Consider the following 23,621-nt stretch of genomic DNA (forward strand, 5'->3'; position numbering starts at 1 on the left):
TCGGGAATGCCCATCTGGTACATACAAGAATGTCACGGGATCTGATGCGTCTCTTTGTCATCCCTGCCCTGTTGATGCTCTCCCAAGTCGTGCTGTTTATATTCCTGTCCGAGGTAATTTGAATCTGTTAGTAGCTGTCAAAGTGATAAATGATATTTTTCCAACTATTTCCAAGGCCGAAACTTTCCTATTTTCTAATGGCCCTTATTTAAGCGTCTCCATTAGGGTCTTGAGGTTTTATACTTCAAATAAGACTTATTATAAAATTATTTTTTAACATAATGACATGTTTCTAAACTGTTTCATTCTTCTCATATATAACTCATTCCATGCCAGTAAGCTACTGGTGGAAATAGCCATGCGTTATTGATAATCCTTGGTATTGTTTGATGTTACTATCAGGTGGTGTTGCTGTGACACCATGTCCATATCGATGCATTTCCGACAGGTATCACATGCCACACTGTTACACAGCGCTGGAGGAGCTAATTTATACGTTTGGCGGGCCTTGGTTGTTTGGCCTTCTTCTGATGGGGCTCCTCATCCTATTAGCACTCGTACTTAGTGTTGCCCGGATGAAATTTGTTGGAGTTGATGATTTACCTGGTCCAGCTCCAACACACCATGGCTCTCAAATAGATCATTCCTTCCCGTTCCTCGAATCGTTAAATGAGGTCAACCAACTTCATACATCTTGAACTGTGAATCTGTTTTTTCCCCTAGAGTTTCCAAGTTAATAAAGGGACAGGGAAAATTTACATATATTCGTAACTGTATAGTCAAGTAATTTGTTAAGAAGCTCCGAGGGTTTCTTTCTTTTACATCAATGCTTTGTGGCTTAGATCTTTTTCCTTCTTTTTCCAGGTGTTGGAAACAAATAGAGCTGAGCAGTCCCAGAGTCATGTGCATAGAATGTACTTCATGGGCCCTAATACATTTAGTGAGCCCTGGCACTTGTCCCATACCCCTCCAGAACAGATAAAAGAGATAGTGTAAGTTGATTCTTGTTCTTGTTCAGCATGGATCCGGGATTATGTTTCATTGTTTTCTATGAAATGTCTTATTGGCCACTCAAGCTGATGTCTCCTTAAATTGTTCTTTCCTTAATAGATATGAGGCTGCATTTAACACATTTGTCGACGAGATAAATGCTATAGCTGCATATCAGTGGTGGGAGGGTGCAATTTATAGTATTCTTTCAGTTCTTGCCTATCCGCTTGCATGGTCGTGGCAGCAATGGCGACGGAGATTGAAGTTGCAGAGATTGCGTGAGTTTGTACGTTCCGAATATGACCATTCCTGTCTACGTTCCTGTCGCTCGCGTGCCTTGTACGAGGGCCTTAAGGTAGTATCTCAATGATATATTTAATCTAATGATTGCTTGGCATGACTTTAGATTTCGATAATTTCTATTTCTATGTTGTTGTATTTATGTTATTGACCATAATCGTTTTATGCCAATGTAGGTTGCTGCCAGCTCTGATTTAATGCTTGCATATCTGGACATCTTCCTTGGCGGAGATGAAAAGAGGACCGACCTTCCTCCTCGTCTCCATCAAAGATTTCCAATGCCTATAATTTTCGGAGGTGATGGAAGTTACATGGCTCCTTTCTCACTACAAAATGACAACATCCTTACCAGTCTCATGAGTCAGGTTTGTCCCTCGGTTACCCCGAAGCTAGTTAACTATTATGGGTTATGTTAAAAGGTTGTATCCAATCTTTGCCCCTGCCTATGTTTTTCTAGATGGTTCCACCCACCACTTGGTACAGACTGGTGGCTGGTTTGAATGCTCAATTGCGTATTGTACATCGTGGGCGTCTGAAAGCGACTTTTCACCCTGTTTTGAGATGGTTAGAGACTCATGCTAAACCTGCTTTGGGAACACATGGCATCTGCGTTGATCTGGCCTGGTTCCAGACTACAGCTTGTGGTTATTGTCAATATGGACTTCTGGTCCATGTTGCTGATGAGAATGAATCATCATCACCTCAACATGTTGGCGGAACAGGATGGGCTGATATAGATCCACGGTAAATGAACTGGAATTTGCATTCGTTCCTTTCTGTGTTCCATTGTCCTCAGGGTTCATTCATTGGCAGGGAAGATGCCATTTTTCTGAAACAATGCTACTACGAATAGCGTGTTCAAATTCTGATTGGATCGTGTCATTTGATATTTCATATGACTTCAGCTTTCATCCTTTGTGCTTTAATTTTGTGAAGCTCTAACGCCAGCCTTGTGCTTGAAACTCTTAGTTACAGTTTGACGAGTATGTATAAAGAAAATTCTCCAGCACATTTAAGAGAGAGTATGCTAAACCAGCCCCACAGAGGCACCGATGGTTATACAATGCGCAGAAGGAATTATGGAGGGATTATAGAACTTCATAGCTTACCGAGTCTCAAAGAGAAGAGAGATATATTTTTCCTTCTCTCTTTCTTAGTCCATAACACTAAACCTGTTGGCCATCAGGTACCTCTCCCTTTTTTTTTTTTTTGGAAAAGCCCTTTTGATATGAATCTCTTCCTTTACATGTTACTGTTTAACATGGTGCAGATTGTAAAAATTTTATTCAGTCTTTGATATTTTTGTGAAATGGCAGGACTTGGTCGGCTTAGTTATCTCAATGTTACTTCTAGGAGATTTTAGTCTAGTCTTGCTCACACTGCTCCAGCTGTATTCAATATCATTGCTGGATGTCTTTTTGGCGTTATTTATATTACCTCTCGGCTTACTTCTGCCATTCCCTGCTGGGATCAATGCCTTATTTAGTCATGGACCCAGACGCTCTGCTGGTCTTGCCCGTGTCTATGCATTGTGGAACTTTACGTCCTTAGTCAATGTGGTAAGTCATCTTCCTCCCCTAAGAAAGATTTGTGCGTTGGAATCTTCCGTGAATGTGACCATTTTTTTCATCGGGATGGTTTTTTGTCTCCCGGATCCGGATGCTGACTGACAATGGGTATTTTTTGGTTATGTGACAGTTTGTTGCTTTTCTCTGCGGATACGTTCACTATAACAGCGAGTCATCGGCGAGCAAAAAGATCCCGTTTCAGCCGTGGAATATAAACATGTGAGTTTGTTATTATGCCTTGGTTTCTCATCGTACCATATGGGAAGGGGGTTTTGGTAACTAGGGCATGTATGTAACTTGTGCATATGTGCAATTTGCATTTCATCAAAGATATTTGATTTTTTTTCCGGCTGGGTGTGATGGAGAATGTTCATATCAATTAAAAAAAAAACAACTTCACGAGCTCCTTGCCCATAATTTAAAATTCAGGATCAGAAACACATTGTTGCTTCCTGACAGAATATCTGGTGTCAGGGGTGAGAGCGAATGGTGGATATTTCCGGCAGGACTGGTGGTTTGCAAGACATTGCAGTCGCAGCTCGTAAATCGGCACGTAGCGAACCTCGAGATACAGGACCGCTCCTTGTATAGTAACGATTTCGAGCTCTTTTGGCAGTCTTGATCCTCTCTCTCTCTCTCTCACATTCTCAGGTACTTTCCCACTTGTACTATTCAACGGCTCTTTCCATCCATCCATCCATATTGGTTGGTTTAGGGTTCGTTTCTGTTTGTTCTCCGGTTATTGTTCTGTCCGCATAGAAGAAGAAAATAGTAGGAATTTTATGATACAGAAGAGGAGGGGGGATCTCTGGTTTTTTTTTTTTTTTTTTTTTTTTTTTTGGGGGGGGGGAGAGAAAAAGGAAAAGAAAAAAAAAATGAAAGACCGGGATGTTTTTACTCCTTGGTTTCCTTTTTTTTTTTTAATTAATTTAGAAAGTTGTGTAATTTGTTCAGAATCTTCTGCCTAAGTTGTTTTGGTAGTCTGTTTTTTTTTTGGGGGGGGGGGGAGAAAAAGGAAAAGAAAAAAAAAAAGAAAGACCGGGATGTTTTTACTCCTTGGTTTCCTTTTTTTTTTTTAATTAATTTAGAAAGTTGTGTAATTTGTTCAGAATCTTCTGCCTAAGTTGTTTTGGTAGTCTGTCTTTGCATTTGGTTCTTGTTTTATATGAACTTCCCAGTGTAAATAACCAAATCACATTGGGGGAAAGATTGTAAGTATATTGTTTGCTCTCTCTCTCTGTCTCTCTCTCTCTGTCTCTCTCTCATATAAAAATGATTTGCTTGCTGCATTGATAGGAATGTCAGATGATTTTAAGGTAAAGGGTGATTGGATTATGTATTATGGGTATGAGAATACGTGGATCTAGTGTGGTTGTTATTTATCTAATTTTTTGATTAATTAAGTGAAGGTGTAATATGTCACTATTACAAATATATATATATATATATATATAAGTGAAGGTGTAATATCTAGGATGGCAGTTCGGATAATTAACAGGATTTTCAACTCAGACTCAAAATCCATTGGACCACTATGCCACTTTCGGACATGTCTTGAGTAGAATATGCAGAACCTCCTTCATGGACGGCCTGTGATGTGGCAATGTGCTTGTACACATCAGTCCTAGCTTGAACACCCTTTTCATCTCCTCTACATGGGAGGGCGAGTCTTGTCTGATATCTGGATCAAACGCTTCTTGGATCGGATCCCCTGCTCGGTAATGCCTCCACGACCAGTCTGCCAGGTTCATATGATCATGTCCTCTCGTCCCTTCTCTCCCCGTCACAAGTTCTAACAACACCACTCCGAAACTGTACACATCGATCTTCTCGTTCACCTTCGATGTATACGCATATTCTGCCACATACCCACGTAGAGAATTGTCAAGAATTTACTAGACTTGTTACTTAAGCAATGCCCGGATCTGAAAAGCCGAGTTTCGGGTTTTTTCCCAAAAGGGTTCAAAGCCTTGTGTGCAATTAGTTAGCTATAGCTTACCTGGAGCGAGGTAGCCGAAGGATCCGACAACTGCAGACATGGTAAGATGTTCTTTATCTCCTCCCTTAACCAGCATCTTGGCCAATCCGAAATCGGCTATTTTAGCGTCGAATTCAGAATCGAGCAATATGTTGCTGGACTTGACATCTCTGTGTATAATCGCCGGAGAACAGTCGTGATGCATGTAGCAGAGTCCTTGAGCTGTTCCAACTGCAATCTGCAATCTCCTTGGCCAATCCAAGTAGGGGGACTCCTCATCTGTCTTCTTCCCATGTAGCCATCGGTCCAGACTATGGTTCTCCATGTACTCGTAAACGAGCAGATTCGAATCCTTGCTCGAGATACAGCACAGGAGCTTCACTATTTTCGCGTGTCTGATCCTTGCCAGGATCTCGACTTCTGCCATAAACTCCTTCTCCAGTGTCTTGTCTAGCTTCTTGCTGTTCCATACCTTCTTCACTGCAACATATTGGCCCGAGGAACGGATGAAGATCTTGTATACTTTCCCCGATCCACCGCTTCCGATTACGTTGCTCTCCAAGAGGTTTGGTAAGATGTCGGATTCTGAGAATTCTAATCTGTGAAAGGAAGTTAGCTTCCATGTTTCAGGGTCGGTCCTTGGCTGTTTTCCTCTGTAATACCGAATGGCAAAGAACGTCGCAAGAAGGGCTATGGCGAAAGCCAGAATGGCGGTGGCTAGAATCATGGCGAGAGTTTTTCGGGACAGCCCTTTTGAGCTTCCGAGCACATTCCCACAATCCGGTAATCTGAGAACCGGATCATCTACGCAAAGATTCGTGTTGTTTAAGAAACTGTTCTCGTAAGCGAGATTGTCAAACTGCTCTGGAACTTTCCCTGAGAGTCTGTTTGATGACAAATTGAGGCTTGGCAGCTTCAGTTTGCCGACCTCCGGCGGGATTTGACCAGAGAATTGGTTTTCTGACAGGTCAAGAACGACAAGGGATGACAATGACCCGAGAGCCGCTGGGATTTTTCCGGTGAGCTTGTTGTTGGACAAATCAAGAGCCGTCAACGACTTCCATGAGATGATTTCCACCGGTAACTCTCCGGAAAGTTGGTTTCCGTCGAGGAAGAGGTTCAAGAGATTAGAAAGTGATGTCAACTCCTTCGGAATCTCACCGGAGAACAGATTGTTGCTTGCCTTTAAAACGGCTAGATTTGACCATGAACCAATCTTCCTCGGAATCTCCCCCGAGAATCTGTTGTTTTCGATCTCGATCCTCGTCATATTCCACGCAACTTCCTCCGGCAACCCTCCGGTGAACGAGTTGTTGCTCACCATCAACGATTCGATGTCGGAACTAGTCCAGATTCCGGAAGGAATCTCCCCTGAGAACCGATTGTTCTGAAGCTGAATCGTGAGGAGGCTGCTGCAATTCCCGAGCGAAAAGGAGATTTCTCCGGTGAGATTGTTGGAGAATACGACGACTCCGAGGAGATTACCTCCCCTGCACAAATTCTCCGGCAAATTTCCGGTCAACTGATTCTCTGAAACTTCAAATCTCTCCAGTTTGGAATAAAACCCCAAATCCGACGGCAATTCTCCGGTCAGCTTGTTGGTGTAGAGTTTCAGAAGCTTCAATCCAGCGAATTTTCCGATACCCACAGGGATTTCTCCGGTAATCTGGTTCTCGAAGAGGTTCAGCATCTCTAGTTTTGTCAGATTTCCGACAACTTCTGGAATCGTACCGTTCAATTTGTTCGCAGAAAGATCGAGTTCCACCAGATTCATTGCTGAAATCGATCTGGGTATCTCCCCAAACAAATAATTGGAGAACAGGTACAAATGGGTCAGATTCTTCAACTGGAATATCACGTCCGGTATCGGACCGGACAAGTTGTTCGCCGAAAAATCGAGATGCTGCAGAGCCGTCAGGTTCTCGAAAACAACCGCCAGCATTTCGCCCACCAGATTCATCTCATCCAACCGCAGAACCCTCAGTTTCTTCAGCTTTCCGATCTCCACCGGAATATTCCCTGCCAAAAACTTGTCATTTTTCCCCAAGCGCAACTCCTCCAGCTCCGACAAGTCTCCAATCTCTGTCGGAATACTGCCGATATATTCGCTCTGGTACAGGTTCAGAACCTTGAGCTTGGACAATCGTCCGATCGCCTTGGGAATATCGCCGGAAAACCCATTAGCGGCGAGGTCAAGGTGCACGAGTTCGCCGGAGAGACGGTCTATGTCGCCGGGAATCGGTCCTTCAAACAAGTTCTGTGAGAGATCCAAGTACTGAAGCTTAGTGCAGTTGTACAGAACCGTCGGGAACCCGCCGGGAAAATAATTATACGACAGATCGAGTGACCTCAGGTTGGGGAAATCGCAGATGGAAGCAGGGACAGGAACCGTAAAGTTGAGGTTAAAGAAGCTGATTCCGGTGACATTTCCGGCGGAGCAATGAATCTCCGGCCAATTACACGGCGAGGATATGTCATCCCATGACCGGAGAGGAGGTGGGTCTCCCAGCTCGAGCTTCAAGCGCAGAAGCATCGACCGTTGGTCAAGCTGGGAAAACGCCGGAAAGGCCATGGAGACGAAGAAGACGGAGAGGAGGATAAGGCGGAAGGGTAAAACAGCCATTTTCTGTTTGTGAGTTTTGCCGGGACATTCAGTAACGGACTTAACGGCCGAGTCGGGGGCGCAGGGGAAAAATGGATGCACCGAGTTATGCAAACTTATAGCTCGTTAGAAAACGAGGCTTGGTTTGTTGCGATATTACAGATTTGCCACTGGGGTGATTAATTAAACTGAGATTTGGCGGCTAATCTTAGGGTGGGGGGTTGCAGGTCCAATACGGATGCATTGCAAAATCAACCAATTAATCATCTAATGGCAATGTTGATTCCGATTCTTATATATTTACTTGTTTTGGAATTTATATTTATTATTATTATTATTTGTTTTTTCAACTTTAGAATGGATAAACACGAGGAGGAGAAACCGTGCAAAACAAGGTACTCGTGGAAATGGGTTCCCTTGTTTTTCAACGGTCAAAGGCAAGAATTTTTCCGTGTTTGAATGCGTTCATTTTCTCATCATGACGTCACTTGCAATCGAACCAATTCCCTTAAATACGTCATCCATGACTCTCGAGGGCTGTTTCGGATTTATCATTTTTTTTCTTCTAATTTTCTCGATTTTTAGAAAAACTATATCATTAAATTTTTATATTAGATTCATTCCAATTCAATTTTTATTCTGTTTTCATAGATTAAAATGTTTATTTTGTAACCGAACTTACCAATCTAAAAGAGATCATGTCCACTATATTACTATTTTTTTTTTTTGGTTATCCGGTAATAAATTTTATAGATCTGTCTTTGAATTTATAGGTGCCCTCTGACAAATATTCTACACTAAACTTCATGGACCATTTTTGCCTTTTTAGCAAGTGAAATAAGATCATAATCTATAGAACTATATTTGTCTTCCTAATTTAATCAATTTCTATACTGTTTTTTAGTTATTATTTGTTAATGTGCATTTGCATATGTGTGCAGGCATTTCGGGTTTTCCTTTGTTTTTTTTTTGGGTCAAGTTTCATAAATTATTCAAAACAAATTCCTTTTTTTTCTTCAAGTTTCATGTGCTTTTGCTTATGGAAAGGTGGTGGAAGTTTCTTGTGTTCACATTTCAAGACCTAAGGCTAAGGCTCCACTTCATCTTCTAGTCTTCTTTACTATTGTCTTTTATAATAGAATTATTGTGTTACACAATATATATATATATATATATAGATATAATCTATCATATTCGTGTTGAAAAATATTGTTAGTGTTATTGAAATAAATGAGAGGAAAAAAAAAGAAAGTTATATAAAGATAGATATGGAAATCTTATCAGTTGAAAATTATAAAATGTGAGAGACTACATTTTGTGCGGAGCTATAGCGAAACGTAATTGATCTGTATTTAATAATTATGAAAACTTTTAAGTGATATTTGTTAAACTCTTCCAATTATTAAATAATAACAATAATAATAATAAGATTATTCATTAATACACAGACAAAACATATATATATATATAATACATAATACATTAATTAGACAGGTGAGTTAAAGCAATCTTCAGTTTCAAATCTGTTTCTTCCTCTCCGACCAGACAGGCTGACGAGGAGAGGTGTCTCCTGAGCCTCGTTCTCTGGCTCTTTCGAGCCATGCCCTTGCTCCAGAACATGAAGGACCTCCTTCATGGATGGTCTGTGATTTGGTAATGCGCTTGTACACATCAGCCCTAGCTTGAACACCCTTTTCATCTCCTCTGCATAGGAGGACGAGTCCTGTCTGATATCTCGATCAAACGCTTCTTGGATCGGATTCCCTGTTTGGTAATGTCTCCACGACCAATCTGCCAAGTTCGTGTGTTCATCTCCATTGTTTCCTTCTCTTCCTGTCACAAGTTCTAGCAACACTACTCCGAAGCTGTACACATCGATCTTCTCATTCACCTTCGATGTATATGCATATTCTGCCACATACCCACGCAGAGCATTGTCATGAATTATGGTGGCAATGCAGCCAAAAAAACTGGCAAAATCAGGAATATTACTCCCTGGGCATTTCCCGGATCTAAAGACGGTTTTCGGGTTTGATCCAGTTCAGGAATTTTACTCCCTGGGCATTTCCCGGATCTAAAGACGATTTTCGGGTTTGTAAATGGATTCAACTCTTGAGTAGCTAGTGAGTTAGTTAGTTACCTGGAGCAATGTAACCAAAGGATCCTGCAACGGCAGACATAGTATGGTGTTCTCTGTCTTTATGCTTAACCAGCATCTTGGCCAACCCGAAATCGGCTATTTTAGCGTTGAATTCAGAATCGAGCAATATATTGCTGGACTTGACATCTCTGTGTATAATCGCCGGAGAACAGTCGTGATGCATGTAGCAGAGTCCACGAGCTGCTCCAACCGCAACCTGCAATCTCCTTGGCCAATCCAAGAAATTGACTTCACATCTTTTCTTGCCATGTAGCCATTGATCCAGACTTCGATTCTCCATGTACTCGTACACAAGCAGGTTCGAATCCTCGCTGGATATACAACACAGGAGCTTCACTATATTTGCGTGCCTGATCGTTCCCAGAATCTCGACTTCTGCTACAAACTCCTTCTCCAGCTTCTCATCTAGCTTCTCGCTGTTCCTTACCTTCTTCACTGCAACATATTGGCCTGGGGAACAGACGAAGATCTTGTATACTTTCCCCGATCCACCGCTTCCGATCACGTTGCTCTCTGTGAGGTTTGATAAGATGTCTGATTCTGAGAAATCTAATCTGTGAAAGGAAGTTAGCTTCCATGTTTCAAGATCACTCCTCCGGCGTTTCCTGCTGTAATCCCTAATGATAAAGAACGTCGCAAGAAGGGCAATGGCGAAGGCCAGAATGGCGATGGCTAGAATCATGGCGAGAGTTTTTCGGGACAGCCTTTTTGAGCTTCCAAGCACATTGTCGCAATCTGGTAATCTGAGAACCGGGTCTTCCACGCAAAGATTTGTGTTGTTTAAGAAGCTGTTTTCGTAAGCCAGATTGTCAAACTGCTCTGGAATTTTCCCTGAAAGTCTGTTTGATGACAGGTTGAGGCTTGGGAGCCTCAGTTTGCCGATCTCTGGCGGGATTTGGCCGGAGAATTGGTTTTCTGACAGGTCAAGAACGACAAGGGATGACAATGACCCGAGAGCCGCTGGAATTATTCCGGTGAGCTTGTTGTTGGATAAATCAAGAGCCGTCAACGACTTCCATGAGATGATTTCTGCCGGAAACTCGCCGGAAAGTTGGTTCCCGTCGAGGAAGAGGTTCAAGAGATTAGAAAGTGATGTCAACTCCTTCGGAATCTCACCGGAGAACAGATTGTTGCTTGCCTTTAAAACGGCTAGATTTGACCATGAACCAATCTTCCTCGGAATCTCCCCCGAGAATCTGTTGTTTTCGATGTCAATCCTCGTCATATTCCACGCAACTTCCTCCGGCAACCCTCCGGTGAACGAGTTGTTGCTCACCATCAACGATTCCATGTCGGAACTAGTCCAGATTCCGGAAGGAATCTCCCCTGAGAACCGATTGTTCTGAAGCTGAATCGTGCGGAGGCTGCTGCAATTCCCAAGCGAAAGGGAGATTTCTCCGGTAAGATTGTTGGAGTATACGACGACTCCGAGGAGATTACCTCCCCTGCACAAATTCTCCGGCAAATTTCCGGTCAACTGATTCTCTGAAACTTCAAAACTCTCCAGTTTCGAATAAAACCCCAAATCTGCCGGCAATTCTCCTGTGAACTTGTTGGTGAAGAGTTTCAGAAGCTTCAATCCAGGGAATTTCCCGATACCCACAGGAATCCCCCCTGTAAGCTCGTTCTCGAAGAGGTTCAACATCTCTAGTTTGGTCAGATTTCCGACAACTTCTGGAATCGTACCGTTCAATTTGTTCGCAGAAAGATCGAATTCCACTAGATTCATCGCTGAAATCGATCTGGGTATATCTCCGATCAGATCATTAGCGTACAGATACAAATAGGTCAGATTCTTCAACCCGAATATCACATCCGGTATCCGTCCGGACAAGTTGTTCACCGACAAATCAACGTGCTCTAGAGCCGTCAGATTCTCAAAAATAACCGCCGGGATTTCTCCGATCAGATTCATATCCCTCAGCTGAAGAAGCCTCAGCTTCGTCAGTCTACTGAACTCCGTCGGAATCTTCGCCGGTAGAAACTTGTCGTTATCCGCCAAGCGCAACTCCTCGAGCTCCGACAAGTCTCCAATCTCTGTCGGAAACGTACCGTTGTATTCGCTCTGGTACAGATTGAGAACCTTGAGCTTGGACAACCGTCCGATCGCCTTGGGAATATCTCCGGAAAACCCATTAGCGGCGAGGTCGAGGTGCACGAGTTCGCCGGAGAGACGGTCGATGTCGCCGGGAATCGGTCCTTCAAACAAGTTCTGGGAGAGATCCAAGTACAGAAGCTTGGTGCAGTTGTACAGAACCGTCGGGAACTCACCGGGAAAGTAGTTGTACGACAGATCGAGTGACCTCAGATTCGGGAAATCGCAGATCGAAACAGGGACCGGAACCGTAAAGTTGAGATTATAGAAGCTGATTCCGGTGACATTCCCGTCGGAGCAATGAATCTCCGGCCAATTACACGGCGAGGATCTGTCATCCCATGACCGGATAGACGGTGGGTCTCCGAGCTCGCGTTTCAGGCGCAGAAGCAATGACCGTTCGTCGAACTGTGAAATTACGGATAAGGGCACAGAGGCGGCGAGGAATAGGAGGAGAGGCACGAGGCGGGATAAGGGTAAAATAGTCATTTAAAACGTGTTTATTTTGCCGGGAATTCTGGCGACGGGCTTAACGGCCGTGTCGAGAATATATATGTCTTTGTAAAAGCGATGAAGCTTATGGGTATGTGAGACGGACCTTTGTTTTGGGTAATATTACGGATTTGCCACTGCTGAGAATTAAAATGTGATCTATGGGATGTTAATCTTATAATTTATACTTTATTAATTTAAATATTTTTTCTTTTTTGAATTTTTGCAAGTGGAAGAGAGCCAAACTAAAGGAGGAGAATGGTTTTGATTCCTTTTTCTGGTTATGTGAAATCTTTTTTCAAGGGATGACAGTAAATGTGGGGATTTGATATTTCAAATGGCTTATAATTTTTTTGTTATAGTTTATTTTTGTTCAATTTGATTATGATTGATCATTATCGGAAAAAGATATGTGGTTTTAATAAAACTTTTTCTTTTGCTAAAAAGGTACGTCAAACAGAGACTTCGGTATCAATATATTTAGAAATCTATTACGAAGAAGTTAATATATAATTCAAATGTGTTAGCTAATTATTGTAAAGTATTAAATAGATAAATTAAATGTTAATGGGATTTGGTTTTCTAATTATTGTAAAGTATTTCATAATCATTAATATAAGTATGCGTATGTTTATAATATTTGTTTAGCTATATAATTGTTTTTGTCCATAATAATCTCATTAATTGCGTATGAAGGAACAAAAACAGTTGTAATTGAATTGACCATATATATATATTCAAAGTTGGATTTCAAAAAGGCTAAAAGAATATTAGTTTTTTTAGGACTTTTTTTTTATTTTTGCTCTTTTCTTATTATACGCAAAGGACAAAAACATATTATTCTCTTAAGCATAATTAAGAACCTGTAGAAATTAGTATCCATTATCTTGTAATTTCCGTAGGATGGGACCGTTAACCGGTTCGGTTGGGGATCGGTTCATTGGTTTTTTTTTTATGTTTTAGATTATATTGGTTAAAATTAATATATATTTTTTACGTTGATAAGATATGGGTTACATAATTACCTATATAAGTCAAGTTTTGATATCGCTTTAAACCAACACCAAAACTGAAGTCAGACAAACCCTGGTTCGGTTCTGAGCCGGTTTAGTTTAGCTAAACCAAATAAGTAAACCGGATTTTGGTTCAAGTTCTCAAAACCGCTTTGAAAAATCCATATGTAAAGAAAGTCAAAAGTTTGGTGTGTGATTGTGTTAGTTTTGCTCCACGAAAGGACAATGGAAGTTTCTTGGGTTCACATTTCAAGAAATAAGGATTCCATGAAAAGCCCCTTCTATCAAATTTACTCAAAATATTGATTCGGAAATTGTCACTAAAACAGATATGCCGTAGAAATTGGAATACATAATATATATTCTTTTATAATTTAAAAGTTCACCGAACTTTTGACCCGACTACATCTTTTAAAAGATCGAAAAAATTGATGTAAATGTTTGTTTCTAATTGAAGATTCGAATTTGGATCAGAAAAAAACTTTGTTCTCTTTTTTATCGGTTGAGTCATTCAATCTTGGATGTATAATACATATTGATCTTATTTAAAAAAATAATAATAATGCACCAAAATTAAAGACAAAAATCAGTGGTGTTCTACATCTAAAGATGTGTGAATCTTAAAATATAGATCATCACTTGGTTTTATACACAGTAAACTTATGGGTGAATATTGAAAACATCAATAATTAGGGGGCAGAGTGGAATATCTCAAAAATCAGTATCAATCATTTTCATTATAAAATTTGTTTTGACGTTTCTTTCGTTTCAGTTGTTTTTCTTTGAGTTTTTTCCTTCGAAGTTCCATGTGGTATGTTTTTGACCGTTGACTATACTTTTCACGAATCCTTGTTTTCTTGATATCCGAATGGTCGAGCGACAAAATATTAATTTTTTTTATATAATGCTAAGCAATATTATCCAATCTTGAAAGGTTTATATACTTTCAGGATTTCTGACATTTAATATAATCCCCTAAAAAAATTATTAATTGTTTAAGAGTAAATCAAACATATATATAAAATGAATTATTTGATAATTTAAAATTTTTATAAAATGAATATATATATACACACACACAATAAAAGCGTGCACGTATACAATGAATGAAGAAACGATTGGTTTTAAAAATTAGTAAGCAAAAAGTAGAAAAGGGTTATATATATATAAAAGAAAAAAACAATAATGAATAATATATATACATATATTAGTTGCTTGAACCGTACAAGACTTAAATATGAATCGACATGTAGAATTTATATATTATCATAAATTTTGACACCGTTCATTTTTCAAGTAAGGAAAGTTCTGGTAAAGAAAAAAAATGAAGATGAAATATCCGTTTGTAAAATAAATATTGGTATCGAATTTTAAAAAACTTCCAAATATATATATATATATATACACGCATAAATTTGTTCTTTGATTATTAAAATTGACAGCGTTTTGTGCCCATAGCACAAGGCATTTTCCACGAATGAAGTGGCGTTATTCACGTTCAGAAGACTTTGTCAAACCCTAACATCACAAATGCAGATTCTCTTCAAAAAAAAAAAAAAAAAAAAAACCAAACACACAAAATAAATTTATAATAAAATATTAGGGATAATTATCGAATATTTTTTATATTAACGGTTTTAATTCCAAACAATCATCGAGAACTCTAACATCGATCCCCTTTCATCGGTTCCATTGTGGACTCAGTCAATCCATGTTTTTTTACGTGCCATAAACCGAGAACCCTACCACCATAGGGGTAAAAACAACGAGGCCAAGTGAAGATATTATTAATTAGCTCGGGGTTATTTACAGCAGTAAATTTACCAAAGTAACAGCAGCCATATTATGTACCAGACCGAATTCTGTATGATAATTATCGAATATTTTTTATATTAACGGTTTTAATTCCAAACAATCATCGAGAACTCTAACATCGATCCCCTTTCATCGGTTCCATTGTGGACTCAGTCAATCCATGTTTTTTTACGTGCCATAAACCGAGAACCCTACCACCATAGGGGTAAAAACAACGAGGCCAAGTGAAGATATTATTAATTAGCTCGGGGTTATTTACAGCAGTAAATTTACCAAAGTAACAGCAGCCATATTATGTACCAGACCGAATTCTGTATGGTCACCGAGTTTTTTTAAGAAGGGTGTTCGGATGGGCTGGAATTGTACGTTCGCCTCCTCAGTTGGCTCTCCACTGGCGGCTGCTCCAGGAAAATCCTCGTCGGATCATTCGGGTCGACGTACCTGCGCACATCACACCACTTTTCAGTAAACATACAAAACCCGGGATCGATTTCAAGCCTCAAGGTTGATTGAAATGGATCTAGCATCGGTTTCAGCTGGGTTTTATATCGGTGCCGATAGTAGTAGCTTGTCCAAAATCGAATAAGAGGGTATAACGCAGTATTTGATGTATCCCACATCGGCAGTGTACGATAGATCCATCCCAATATATAAATGAACTCTTGAGCTAGTTTTTGTGGTGGAATTAGGGTTCATGCTTATATCACTATGTAGCTTATCTGAAATCATAGGGTCTCAGTTAGAACCTAAAAGCCTTCACACTCTTCCTCTCCAGTGTCTTAGAAGCCATCACACATTGTTGAATATTCCCTTGTAATTTTTTTTTTGTTGCAGAAGCAGAATTCTTATACTCGGGGAGAGAAAACTTACGCATGTCTCATCATTTCATCCACCGGAGGTTGTGAAGCTTGGAGCGGATCGAACGGAGGTGCTACTGCAGCTTGTTGCATTTGTTGGTTGTATTGCCTCACGGAAGAAATGAGATTGAGGAAGAGAGGAACAAAAGTCCCGCAACCACCTTGAAGATGATCTTGAAAGTATGTGTGGAATACAGAGCTCTATGCTCGTTTTCGGGGACTACCTGGAAATTCGCTTACATACAAAACGGTGAGCAAACTTATACAAAGAATGTGGCAGCCATTGTAGTGGAGGAAAGGAAAAGAGACCAGCTTGGCAAAATTATACTTACGGGCTCCACTTGACCAGAAATATTGTTGCAGTGGAATATCGGCTGATTAAATTTTTCGCCATGGATGTATAGCTGCAAAGTTGGAGGAACAACATATTTCAATCATGAGAAGCAACATTGCTCATTCCTTACAAAGTACTAAAGTTCAATTTTATCATGCTGGAAATCAGAACAAGGAATCAACTGAAATAGCTAAGCAGCATTCCGCGTCATAAACTTCATTTACCATGTCCCAGACTAGTGCAATAGTGATGCTGAACAACAGATCAAGAGAAGGAAAGGATAACGTTTCATACCAGGGGCATATCAAAAGCAAAGAAGTTCCCAACAGGCTTGCTTGCGACAAAGACCAATCGTATATTTGACAAGTATACCGTCCCTTTAGCCTTAACATGACCTCCCTGGGATCTGGAGAAAACAGAGCGAAAGCCCGGGAAAGTGTTTAAAACCTACAGCAGTGAGTGCCTATTGTCTATTCATTCATAAAACTAATCTCAAGTGAACTGATGAACAGACAGCCTAGACACTACTTATTGGATGATAAGATAGACACGGATGTTGTAGATAGGTTCATGCAATTAACTCAAGAATCTGGTTCTGATGAAGCAATGTGACTAAATGGAAACCCGAATAGAGTGGATTGAAATCAGAACCCAATCAAGAAGGCATTGAGGCGGGTCCAGAATATGCGAGGAAAAGGAAGAAGGGAACAAACCCAGGAATCTTATCGACTTCAAACTCGACGCCATCTCTAGCCAGAACGAACATTTCGTTAACAAATGGAATGGGCATCCCGTTGGGTAGCAGCTGAGGGTTTAGCGCCATGATCACAACTCAACAAATCGAGCCGGGCTAATGAACAAGTTTCGTGTTTCTTGCTTGCACCTTCTGCTTTCTGCCTGCTCAATCCTCAGTTCTCAATAGCTCTGAAACCTAATTGCCAAAAGTATCAAATACGAATCATTGATCACGCTAAAAGAGCACGTACACAGAAACCTCCATGAACTGTTAATAACAGGAACATGTCAAAGATTGACCATAGAATTAAACCCCAATTCCTTTCCTCATGATTCAGGTTACACTACTATTGTCACTTCTAAGCAATTCAACTGAACACGGACCCAGAAACGGGAAACATTCAACACGAAACCCACAAGAGCATCGGAGACCGAACCGTGCTTTCACCGAAAGCGAAATAGCAAAAAAAAATCCCATAGGGTCACCGTCAGATCTTCACAAACAAACCCACAAGTACAAATACGAAGCATATACAAATCAGAATTATGGAAGTACCAAAACTATCACCAGCGATAACAAGCAACCAAAGGAAGAAGATCCAATTCAATTCTGGGAAGCTGCTCGTATCGAGCCCAAACTCGGCAACGCTTATAGCCACAAACACATCGAGAATTTTTCCGGAAACGAATCAATCGGAAGGAAACGTGCCTTGATTGAGAACGAAACTTTGATCAGAGGAGGAGAGAATTCGAGAAGGAACACACGCGAAGACGAGGGTTTTTTTCTAAAATGCACTACTTGGAGCACATGTATTTCAGGTGTACACCTGAAAAACATAACGATTTAGCAAAAGTCTTGTTTACCCTTAATGAAAATGGAAAAGACCAAATAACCTTGAATAAGTAACCGTGTGACAGAAGTCGCACGTGTAGGAATTAAAATCCCGTGAAAAAATAAAAAAAGAGAGAAATTCAGAAAAAAAAGGGAAATTAGGACATTTTTACTACAGTTATTTACACATAACTTAAAAAAATCGAGAAACCGCCGAGAGAGAGAAAGAAAACGTCGAGAGAGAGAGTTGTGAAATCGGTGAGGGAGAAATCGAAATCGAAAACCCAAGTGTGATTACCTCTGAAACGACGAGAATGCAAGGAGCTTCGTCGAGTGGAACCGTTGTTTCAACACGGTCGAGGTCGGCCGCCGGAAGAACCCAGACGCAGTCGCAGTCGGTGGCGGAGGGGGAGACATCAACATGCTCGGAATCTTCCCGTGAAAGAGAAGTAAGAATTTTGAATTTGAGTTTGGATTTGAAGTTGAATTTGTGTAGGAATTAGGTTTGGGTTGTAATTTGTTGATCTTAGGTTGAAGAAGACAAAGTCGAAACATTAGAGCGGAAAACAAAGAATCGTTAAAATTTTGGACGATTATAACATAAAATTTGCAAATTGTGTGATACAAAATAACAAATAAGTAATTGTAGTGAATTAAGGTTTCGTTCAAAGTTTGATTTGGATTGATGTCTGTTTGTAACTTTAAAATTGCAAGGGTGTAATCAGGAAGTGACAGATAAGTAATTGTAGTAATGTCAAATAAATTCGATGTAGAATGATGACAGATTGTAACTTAAAAGTTGCAAGGTGTCTGATAGGAAGTGATAAATAAGTAATCGTAGTGAATTCAATTACGAATTCTGTTATATATTTGATGAACGTAAATGTTTTGTTGCAGATTGTTGATATACCCAAAGCTGAATTCTATTATGAATTTGACGATATGAACAAGATAGCAGTGAAGGTATCGTCAAAATGTTTTCACGTAGAAGCAGTGAAATTTCTACAGAACCATATGACTGAGGAGGAGCTGAAATATTTCACGGAACAATCGCGATTCAGGCACATATTCCACATGATTTGTAATTCAGGCACAGAACCATATGACTGAGGAGGAGCTGTAATTTGAACATTGTTTGTTTTTTGTTGTGGTTTGTGAACTTGGAATATGGTTTGCTGTTTGTTGTGGTGTTGTTGTGGTTTGGAATATGGTTTGTATTATTGTGTTAGTTCAGGGTTTCATAAGTCGAAATAAAGTAGTTGTGTGCTGAAAGTTACAAAAATAAAGTAGTTTTTATGCATATAATGATTCATATAAAAAGTCGGTGGAATTTGAAGTTAAATTAAAAAAGTCAACAAAAAAAACAAGTCAAAGTCACTTTACTGACAGGTGGGTCCAGGGAAAGAAGGTGAAGCCGAAAAAAAGACGGCATTTGTCGTATTATCGCCCAAAACCAACTATTTGCAACGTTATTGCAACTACGTTACGACTCTAACACGACTATATTACGACATAATTACGACTTTTATTGGTCGTAATTGTGTAAAAATTCGTGAAATTTGACGAGTTTTACGTCGAGTGATGATGAAACCCTTGAAAATAAGTATTAGATATAGATTCAAAGGCACGAATTAACAAAAGAAAGATTTGAAAAAAAAATCACCAACTTGATTGAAAGTGTTCCTATATGTTTCTTAAACATATAGGAACACTTTGATCCAAACCTATATTATTGTATAAAAGTTTTTGAAATGTGACTTATAAGTCAATTTTCCTACTTACTTAGTCGGTATTCATCACTCCTTGCAGAAAACTCGGCAAATTTAACGATATTTTTGACATTTAGACCGAAAATCCAAAGTCGTAATTAAGTCATAATCGAGTCGCAATAAGTTGGTTATGGGCGATAATAAGACAAAACTTGGCTTTTTGTCGAATGGCCACCAGTTGTCAGACTTTTGTTCCTTTTTTTGATTTTGTCTTTTTTTGTTAAGATTTTTTGTTATTTTTTTTTTAAAAATTGGACATAGTCACGATGCATAGGTTTTCAAAAGGTCGTAACATAGTCACGATGAAGTCGTTTACAAAAAGTCGTAACATAGTTACGATGAAGTCGTTTACAAAAAGTCATAACAGTTAACAGATGAAATATACATTCATGACAGGTTTTACATTTCATCTTCTAACTGCAAAACGATTTTCTTGTCTTTCTTCTTCATCTTCTGTGACAGTGGTTCCTCTGAATCATATGGATTCACCCTCGATTTTATTTTCTTTCCTCTTTTTTCCCCGGCACTCTTGATTCGATTCATGGTCGGTCGACCAACACCTCGTTCTCTTACAATAGGAGGGTTCACTTTCATCTCCGCTACATGATCAGGAATAGTCCAATGGGAAATGGTCTTACCATTTTCATCATCTCCTTTCCATTCAAATAACTCATCTTCCTTTCTTTCCCAAATACCACCATAACGAATACATACACATGTATAACAATCTTCAAGACCATCCATTTTCCTGTAACAAAGGTCGTAAACAGGTTGGGTTCAACGACAGATCAACTTGGGTCACGACATCAAGCCCTAGAACATCTTGGCAGTGTTGATTTTTTTGTAGAAAATGATTGGGTTTTATTCAGATTATACCTCAATAATGGCGGAGCTGTCGGGAAGAATGCCGGAGCTGTCGATCGCACCTCTCGTCGGGAACAATGGCGGAGAAACCAATCGGGAAGATTGCCTCCGCTGAGAAATACCGACGATGATACATGGGAAGAAGAAGAACAATATGAGAGAGAAACCCACATTTATTCTGTCATTTTTTAATTCAACACGTTTTGTTTTTTATTTTTAAAGTAAGGGTAATTTCGACTTTTTGCATACAGGGTTATTTGAGACTTTTCAATCGAAAAGTGGTGTACAAGCTGAAAAATTTTCAGACTCCTTTTTTTCAGGTGTACACCTGAAATTAATGTGCTCCAAGTAGTGCATTTTAGAAAAAACCCCCGAAGACGAAGGGATGGGTGCAACTTGTCACTTGTGCGGGAGAACAGATCACCGCGTATAGCACGTGTTCTACTTTTACGAAGCCTCTCATCTTCTTCTTTATTATTCGATTATGCCACTTTAAATTTATGTATTTCTATTTTCTCCCCAATATATTACTAAGTGCCTGTAATACCCCTATTTACACATCAAGCCTGAAATTAAGCTGACAAAAGGACAAATTTTTAGGGTTCGTTATTATTTATTCGATATATTTTAATTTTTTAACCTTTAACAATTAAACCCTAACCATCGAAGTTTTTGAAATTGCCTAAACGATATATACACATGATGATGATGATGATGGATTGGACTATTGCTGCAGTTTACAGTGAATATTTCAAAAACAAATCCAAATTATTCCCATCAAATTTAAAATGGATTATAAAATTCAATATTCATCAAATATATATGCTTAATTATTTCGTATAAATATCAAGTTACGTATAATATTTGAATGGAAAATTTGTTCAAAAAAATAACCAACACTAAAACAATATCATTCACGTCAAATTTAGACATGTCACATCAGATTAACAACTAAAATTACAAAATATTTGCACAAAAATATATCCACTTAGAATTCTGCAAAAAAAAAAAAAAATTCCACAAGAATATTATAATAGTACAATTCATTTTCCACACAAACTAAAACTATGATATAACGACGGAAATCAAATCAGGCCCATTAATTTCCGAGGAAAATTACATTATTATTTTTCGTTTTCTCCGAACAAATGATGAACTAGGTTGGTGGACCTCTCTCTCCACGCCTACCAGCTGAAAAAATAAATACAAAAATTCACACATTTACATATGCTCAATATCTATTTTAAAATGAAAAGAAATTATATACTGTAATCATAAAAAAATAAAACAATTTCTAAAAAAAAAGAAAACTTACGGGAAAGCGAGGAGACTTCGAAAGTCTTTAATACATGCAATCTCTTCACAGTCGACACAAACATCCTACGAAAAATAAATTTTATATTCATCTGTCTTTTTAAAAATATCTTCTTATAATTAAACAATTTTTCAAGAAAATAATTTGTAAATTCAAACAATAGAAATATTTAAAAAATTTATTAACTTACGTGAAAAAAAAATAATATCGTGAAATATTTTCATATAAATATCCAATTTGTGCAAGATTAGATAGGCTTACCCCCAAGGAACATCTCCAACCAAAACTCTGTCTCCATCGGTGTCTTCGTAGACCAAAGTGTATTGTCTCTTTGGATCCCATGAATCTTTCCCTCTGCTTTGGTCGTTTGTCTTCCCTTCTTCTTCATCTCCATCCACCGTTGAATTCATTTGAACTAAATTAACATCGGGAAAAAAAAAGAAAATGAATGAATTAGGGTTTTACCAAACCCTACTTTTTCAAAAATATTATGATATGAGTATATAATTTTTATATCATAAAATGAAGCTTTTGAAATTAATTTAAAAGGATTTTACTGGCAAGAAGGCCGGAGAAGAGGCGGTCAACGGTGGTAGAAAGCTGCTGGTAATCGGTGAGGGTGGAGAGGTTGACTTTTCTTCCAATGGGGACTCCCTCCATATTGATCTTCACATACATTTCTCTCTCTTCCTTTCTCTCACTATGATCCTTCTCCTTCGCCCTCTGTGAAGCGCCGATTCCTGCAAGGTTTCGCCGGAAAGTCCTCACCGGCGGCCACCCCACCACCGGAGCTACCTCAACTCTGCATCCCCATTTCCACAAATTTCATCATCCATATGTATGTATGGATAAAAAAACATTAAACACGACTGGGAAACGATCAAGAAATCACTAAACTGTCGTGATGGATCATGCAAGAACCGAAGACATACATATATACACACACACACACATGGGCTTAGCTAGAGAACCTCTTGTTGGGAACAGGGTACGCCTCTTTGTTGGCGGATGAAGAAGAAAATGAATTTTGAAAAGTTCTTCGTCTGCCTCCATTGTTGTTGCAAGTGAACTGATCACCGGGAGGACCCAGCCTTAGCTCCAATCTCTTCTCTTCTTCCATTCTCTCTCTCTCTCTAAGGAGAACAGTTGTTGGCTTTGGAGTGCTACGATGTGGAGTAATGTGTGAGGAACTATATCTTCATTTATATATGTGTATCATCATGTGGATATGTATGGAGTTGTATATAAAGGTGGCGAGCTCCTTTTAATATCTGACACGGCAAAAGCGGTATTAATCAGTATAATAATAATTAAAGATTCAGAATATATGCCATCTATGATGTACATATATGTGTGTGTGTGTCATTTTATCGTACTTTATAAAGGCTCGGGTATAAACTGTAACCATAGCTTGTAAACTACACGTATGTCAAGCAAAACATAGACATTGGAGCGCATGTATTACGTATGTAACGTATGCATGCGATATTGTTATGAAGTTCGATCGATCATAGGCTATATATATATATATATATACACACACACTGTATGCCTAATCTATAATGAATATAGATAATATTTTTATTTTTTTTTTAAATTTTGGAAGGTGGAGGAGATTCCTAGGCATGAGATGAGAGCCCACCACCTATAAAAGAAGAAATGTAAGAGGTTTCACGACTTTGTATGGAAAGCTCGCTCGTGTTTATAAGAAAAATAGTGTTTTGTATATCAAGAATTCCACTAACTTACACTTTCTTTCTTTTTTTTGTTGGGACGAATGATTGTTTGTGGAACGTTTTCAAGGCATTGGAATTATTTTTAAGGATCTTCTTATCGATATACGATAATCACGTTCAAAAAACTTTAATATATATATATATATATATATATATATATATATA

General features: G+C 39.0%; 5 protein-coding genes and 1 long non-coding RNA gene across 8 annotated transcripts in view; 1 reads left to right on the top strand and 5 right to left on the bottom strand.

Moving 5' to 3' along the window:
- LOC104799183 overlaps positions 1–3,572 on the top strand; it is a 9,554-nt gene extending 5,982 nt beyond the window's left edge. The window contains exons 13-22 of one of the 3 annotated variants that reach the window (XM_010521571.1): positions 5–113; positions 403–674; positions 865–992; positions 1,111–1,345; positions 1,467–1,655; positions 1,748–2,034; positions 2,266–2,476; positions 2,607–2,849; positions 2,989–3,077; positions 3,318–3,572. In XM_010521571.1, the coding sequence (XP_010519873.1) occupies positions 5–113; positions 403–674; positions 865–992; positions 1,111–1,345; positions 1,467–1,655; positions 1,748–2,034; positions 2,266–2,476; positions 2,607–2,849; positions 2,989–3,077; positions 3,318–3,480 (1,926 nt within the window). In that variant the 3' untranslated portion in view covers positions 3,481–3,572. Of the gene's footprint in view, positions 1–4; positions 114–402; positions 675–864; positions 993–1,110; positions 1,346–1,466; positions 1,656–1,747; positions 2,035–2,259; positions 2,477–2,606; positions 2,850–2,988; positions 3,078–3,317 lie in introns of all 3 variants that reach the window. The other 2 variants (XM_010521570.1, XM_010521572.1) reach the window with 2 other exon arrangements.
- A 345-nt stretch (positions 3,573–3,917) lies between these two features.
- LOC104799185 (receptor-like protein kinase 5) lies at positions 3,918–7,696 on the bottom strand. Its single transcript, XM_010521575.2, has 2 exons — positions 4,858–7,696; positions 3,918–4,716 (listed from the first exon to the last, which is right to left on the bottom strand). The coding sequence occupies exons 1-2, from the start codon at positions 7,457–7,459 to the stop codon at positions 4,391–4,393; spliced, it is 2,928 nt and encodes a 975-aa protein (XP_010519877.1). The 5' UTR covers positions 7,460–7,696; the 3' UTR covers positions 3,918–4,390.
- A 1,145-nt stretch (positions 7,697–8,841) lies between these two features.
- Positions 8,842–12,288, bottom strand: LOC104799184 (receptor-like protein kinase 5). Its single transcript, XM_010521573.2, has 2 exons — positions 9,579–12,288; positions 8,842–9,349 (listed from the first exon to the last, which is right to left on the bottom strand). The coding sequence occupies exons 1-2, from the start codon at positions 12,181–12,183 to the stop codon at positions 8,925–8,927; spliced, it is 3,030 nt and encodes a 1,009-aa protein (XP_010519875.1). The 5' UTR covers positions 12,184–12,288; the 3' UTR covers positions 8,842–8,924.
- Positions 12,289–15,220: 2,932 nt separating this feature from the next.
- Positions 15,221–17,725, bottom strand: LOC104799186 (UPF0664 stress-induced protein C29B12.11c). Its single transcript, XM_010521576.1, is given in 7 exon segments — positions 15,221–15,455; positions 15,885–16,035; positions 16,038–16,095; positions 16,204–16,275; positions 16,500–16,611; positions 16,919–17,136; positions 17,497–17,725. Coding segments are annotated over 6 exon segments (612 nt in total). The 5' UTR covers positions 17,029–17,136; positions 17,497–17,725; the 3' UTR covers positions 15,221–15,346.
- A 2,371-nt stretch (positions 17,726–20,096) lies between these two features.
- On the bottom strand, positions 20,097–20,570 carry LOC104799187. Its single transcript, XR_769535.1, has 2 exons — positions 20,418–20,570; positions 20,097–20,289 (listed from the first exon to the last, which is right to left on the bottom strand). It is a non-coding gene; the product is annotated as an uncharacterized LOC104799187 (long non-coding RNA).
- A 748-nt stretch (positions 20,571–21,318) lies between these two features.
- Positions 21,319–23,195, bottom strand: LOC104799188 (auxin-responsive protein IAA28). The gene is made up of 6 exons (XM_010521577.2): positions 23,097–23,195; positions 22,692–22,991; positions 22,278–22,522; positions 21,982–22,135; positions 21,721–21,785; positions 21,319–21,596 (listed from the first exon to the last, which is right to left on the bottom strand). Exons 2-6 carry the CDS (start codon positions 22,838–22,840, stop codon positions 21,562–21,564), a joined length of 648 nt encoding a protein of 215 aa, XP_010519879.1. The 5' UTR covers positions 22,841–22,991; positions 23,097–23,195; the 3' UTR covers positions 21,319–21,561.
- Between the last annotated feature and the right edge of the window lie 426 nt (positions 23,196–23,621).

Source organism: Tarenaya hassleriana, unplaced genomic scaffold (genome assembly GCF_000463585.1).
Source record: "Tarenaya hassleriana unplaced genomic scaffold, ASM46358v1 Cleome6, whole genome shotgun sequence".
In the NCBI taxonomy this organism is placed as follows: Eukaryota; Viridiplantae; Streptophyta; class Magnoliopsida; order Brassicales; family Cleomaceae; genus Tarenaya; species Tarenaya hassleriana.

Excerpts from the sequence above, each read along its gene's own strand:
- LOC104799188 (XM_010521577.2), bottom strand. The coding sequence starts at position 22,840 with ATGGAAGAAGAGAAGAGATTGGAGCTAAGGCTGGGTCCTCCCGGTGAT. Across the intron at positions 22,523-22,691 it reads TACCCTGTTCCCAACAAGAG|AGTTGAGGTAGCTCCGGTGG; the intron begins GTTCTCTAGCTA and ends ATGGGGATGCAG. Across the intron at positions 21,786-21,981 it reads GTTGGAGATGTTCCTTGGGG|GATGTTTGTGTCGACTGTGA; the intron begins GTAAGCCTATCT and ends TATTTTTCGTAG.
- LOC104799185 (XM_010521575.2), bottom strand. The coding sequence starts at position 7,459 with ATGGCTGTTTTACCCTTCCGCCTTATCCTCCTCTCCGTCTTCTTCGTC. Across the intron at positions 4,717-4,857 it reads CTTCGGCTACCTCGCTCCAG|AATATGCGTATACATCGAAG; the intron begins GTAAGCTATAGC and ends GGTATGTGGCAG.
- LOC104799184 (XM_010521573.2), bottom strand. The coding sequence starts at position 12,183 with ATGACTATTTTACCCTTATCCCGCCTCGTGCCTCTCCTCCTATTCCTC. Across the intron at positions 9,350-9,578 it reads CTTTGGTTACATTGCTCCAG|AATATGCATATACATCGAAG; the intron begins GTAACTAACTAA and ends GGTATGTGGCAG.